Source organism: Gekko japonicus, unplaced genomic scaffold (assembly GCF_001447785.1).
Source record: "Gekko japonicus isolate JY-2015 unplaced genomic scaffold, Gekko_japonicus_V1.1 scaffold1389, whole genome shotgun sequence".
NCBI lineage: Eukaryota > Metazoa > Chordata > Lepidosauria > Squamata > Gekkonidae > Gekko > Gekko japonicus.
The window spans coordinates 78,269-82,524 of NW_015176492.1; the positions used below are offsets into that span (position 1 = coordinate 78,269).

The following is a 4,256-nucleotide window of genomic DNA, read 5'->3' on the forward strand; positions in this document are numbered from 1 at the left end:
CATCTTTCGGGTATGTTGTAGGGCGATCTTTCAGCTAGGATCCTGCAGAGTGCAGGAGGTTGGACTAGATGACCTGCAAGGTCCCTTCCAACTCTAACATTCTATGATTCTGCTGAATTACAGTAGCCTTTGTCATCAAATGTCCCTTGGAGAGCCAGTTTGGTGTAGTGGAAGAACTGGGTTTGATTCCGCACTCCTCCACATGCAGCTGCTGGGGTGACCTTGGGTCAGTCACAAGTTCTCTCAGAGCTGTTCTCTCAAGGGCAGTTCTCGAGAGAGAGCTCTCTCAGCCCCACCTACCTCACCGGGTGTCTGTTGTGGGGAGGGGAAGGGAAAGGAGATTGTAAGCCGCTCTGAGACTCTCGAGTGAAGGGCGGGGTATAAATCCAATCTCTTCTAGACAGTTCTTGAGTGTTTCTAACTGTCTTTTTATTCTGTTGCGGAGAGAATGTATCCCATTAGAGGACGTGTGCAGCAATGTTTCCTCTAAGCTGTGAAGTCCTGTGAGCAAGAATTCTACTTTGTGAGCTCCTGCATTAAAGTTGTGAGCAAGCCATTTGCCTACTGTTGTACACACTGCTTATGAAACACTTTGTACTCTGCCACTGGCTAACAGTCAGTTTACCTTAGTAGGTGCTCTTCACACTTCCATGGTGCATATGTTAAGTGCCTTTGATGATTCTAATCACAGTGACTGAAATCAATCATGAACATCTATTCAGATATTCAACTTTGGTTCATTGCTTAAAGGCATTCTGGGTAAAATACCAAATGCTGACAGGCAGTAACTGACTGACCTTGCTTATAGCGGCCGGTTGTAACTGCGCATGCTCCTGATGTCAGTTTGCTTGCATTAGATGAAGAACATACTGCATGATGTACCAATATTTGTTGCAATTAGAATCTCACAGAATGAAAAGAAGGCCTATTGTTTAGCTGAAGGAGGTATATTTTTGTCTGAGAAAATCCAGCCTACAGGTTGGAGCCCAATCAGAATGGAGTGACGGATGTATGACAAAGTTGGATGGAAGCAATAATTGTGATTTATTTCTAACTGTCATAGGGCTACCCTATGTCTCCCATTGTAACCTTAGGGAGAGCTCTGGGGTCCAAAACCTTATTGGGTCTGCACCTCCCTCCTTTGTTGATCAATAAAGTACAAGATCTGATTCTCCTCTACAAGACTGCCGCGTGCTTTCTCAAATTGGGCTGGGGGAGCACAACCTTTGACGGAGTTTCTGTCTTACACTACTGCAAAAACTAGTTTGCTCTGGAGCCATCCCTTCCTGAGCGAAGACAAAAACGGGTGAGCCGGAGGCTGAAAAACTGTGAGCTGGCTCACGCTAACTCACCTTAGAGAGAACATTGCTGGTGTGAAGATGAATGAAGTCTGGATGGTTAGGCTGATGGCATTGCTGGGGGGGATGCAGACAGTGTAACCCTCTAAGCTGAGTGAGTGTGAGCCGGCTCACAGCTCTTTAGCCTCCGGCTCACCCATTTTGCCTCCGCTCAGGAAGGAGGGCTCCAGAGCGAACTAATTTCTGCAGCAGCCAAATCGCCCGCTCACAGCTTTAATGCCAGGAGCTCACCAAGTAGAATTTTTGCTCACAGGACTCCACAGCTTAGAGGGAGCGTTGGATGCGGAGGGTCCGAATTCTTGTCCGGGTTTAACTTTGCACGGCATGACTGAAATCTAAAAACTGCAGGGCTCTTTTTGTAGAAAAAGCCCAGCAGGAACTCATTAGCATAATAGGCCACACTCAACAGCAGGAACTCATTAGCATATTGGGCCACACCCCCGACAGCACAGCTCATTAGCATATTAGGCCGCACCCCCATGTTACCAGAAGTGTGCTCATCCAGCCACACCCACCTTTTGCTTGTTATTCTGTTTACCTTGTTTGTGGTCAAAACCCAGGGCCTTTTTTTGGAGCAGGGACTCCTTTGCATGTTAGGCCACACACCCCTAATTCTAGCCAATCCTAATGAGTTCCTGCTGTTGGGTGTGGCCTATTAATGCTAATGAGTTCCTGCTGGGCGTGGCCAACTCGGGAGCCAGCCGGAACTCCGTTCCTGTGCGTTCCTGCCCAAAAATAGCCCTGCTAAAAAGCGGTAACAAAGGCTGAAGCCATCAGTCGTGTGGCAGCCAGGGTCCGCATTTCCCTTTTCTTTAAAAAAACAACAACCACCATTCTTGTCCTCCGGCAGGTCCATGGCTGAAGTGCACGTGATTGGCCAGATCGTGGGCGCCAGCGGGTTCTCCAGCAGCAGCCTCTTCTGCAAATGGGGGATCCACACAGGTGGGTGGAGCCTTGCACTTGGGGTATTGATGTATGAAAAATGGTCACGAGCTGGCAGACGTTTGTGCCCTGGCCTTGCCCTGGGAGGGAAAGTTGGGTCTCTCAGGTCCAGTGGCGACCACTTGGGAGGGAAGCTCGCTCAGACAGCACCAGATCCCAGAAGATCCCGGACGGAGCCCCTACTGAAAAAGGATCTCGGTCAGGAAGGTTGGGAGATTCCTTGCCCCGGAGACAAGAAGCGCACCATCGTGGATCGCAGCAAGTCGACACGGGACTGGATGGGACTCAGTGTTCAAAGCCGGCGCTTTGCACGCCGTTAAATTTTTGCGGTTCTTAGGGGCTGCAAGGACCAATGGTTGGATTCAGTGTTCCCTCTAAGCTGAGTCAGTGTGAGCCAGCTCACAGGTTTTTAGCCTCCGGCTCGCACCTTTTTGTCTTCGCTCAGGAAGGAGGGCTCCAGAGCAAACTAATTGGTGCAGCGGCCAAACCGCCCGCTCACCACTTTAATGCCGGTCGCTCACCAAGTAGAATTTTTGCTCACAGGACTCCACAGCTTATAGGTTGGGTCCCATCTAAGGCGGCTTCGTACATCTGCCCCCAAGACCCATGCTCCCTCTAAGCTGTGGAGTCTTGTGAGCAAAAATTCTTCTTTGTGAGCCGCTGGCATTAAAGTGGTGAGCGAGCAATTTGGCTCTGGAGTTTGCTCTGGAGCCCTCCCTTCCTGAGCTGAGGCAAAAATCTGTGAACCGGAGCCTAAAAAACTGTGAGCAGGCTTACACTGGCTCGGCTTAGAGGGAACACTGCCCAAGACCCCTTCGAAGTTATTTTCTCCTTCTAATTTCCTCTCCCCCCACCCCTTCTGTCCTCTTCCAGGTGGCGCCTGGAAGTTACTGTCAGGGCTTCGGGAAGGGCAGACGCAAGTCGACAACCCCCAGTTGGATGACGTCGCCTACTGGTCCCACCCCATCGACGTCCACTTTGCCACCAAAGGCTTGCAAGGTAAGGACCTTTCCCCTCTCTCCCTCCACAAAACTTGCCCGTCTGGGCCTCCTCTGGACGTCCGGGCTTTCTGGCTTGTTATAATCTGGAGGTTCTTTTAGTGGTCAGTTTTATAGCACTAGGAGCTGCGGTGGCTCAAGTGGTTAAGATGCTGAACTGCAGGCTGTGGAAGGTCGGTAGTTCAGCAGTTCAAGACCCGAGTGTGCCGCATGACGGAGTGAGCTCCCGTCTCTAGTTCCAGCTCCTGCCAACCTAGCAGTTCGAAAGCAAGAAATTGCAAGTAGATAAATAGGTACCACTTCGGTGGGAAGGGAACAGCGTTCCGTGCGCCTTGGTGTTTAGTCATGCCGGCCACATGACCACGGAAATGTCTTCGGACAGCGCTGGCTCTTCGGCTTTGAAATGGAGATGAGCACCACAACCCTAGAGTCGGATTCGACTGGCTTTCGAGCAAGGGAACCTTTACCTTTTATAGCACTACGTAGCAGAGTTCCCTCTAAGCTGAGTTAAGTGTGAGCCAGCTCACAGTTTTTTAGCCTCCGGCTCACACACTTTTCTCTTAGCTCAGGAAGGAGGGCTCCAGAGCAGTGTCTCCTCTAAGCTGAGTTAGTGTGAGCTAGCTCACAGTTTTTTTAGCCTCTGGCTCACACATTTTTGTCTTAGGACGGAGGGCTCCAGAGCAAACTAATCTATGCAGCAGCCAAACCGCTCGCTCACAACTTTAATACCGGTAGCTCACAAAGTGGGATTTTTGCTCACGAGACTCCGCAGCTTAGAGGGGGCACTGCTGCACAGTGGACGGGAGTTCCTATGCCTCCCCGGGCCACTTTCCCAGCATTCCGTGGGCTGTGCGGGCAAGGAAGCCCCCACGTCGTTGGGAGCCAGTAATGTACTCTGCAAGCTGGTACGGCTTTCCCTTCTCTTACCGGTTCTGGAATCCCAGTCTCGGAGTCATTA

At 50.8% G+C, this 4,256-nt stretch overlaps 1 protein-coding gene across 1 annotated transcript in view; it reads left to right on the top strand.

Annotated features, from left to right (window-relative positions):
- B9D2 (B9 protein domain 2) overlaps positions 1-4,256 on the top strand; it is an 11,851-nt gene that overhangs the window by 5,188 nt on the left and 2,407 nt on the right. The window contains exons 2-3 of the mRNA XM_015427268.1: positions 2,209-2,300; positions 3,174-3,299. Coding sequence (XP_015282754.1) covers positions 2,213-2,300; positions 3,174-3,299 — 214 coding nt within the window. The 5' untranslated portion in view covers positions 2,209-2,212. The remainder of the gene's footprint in view (positions 1-2,208; positions 2,301-3,173; positions 3,300-4,256) is intronic.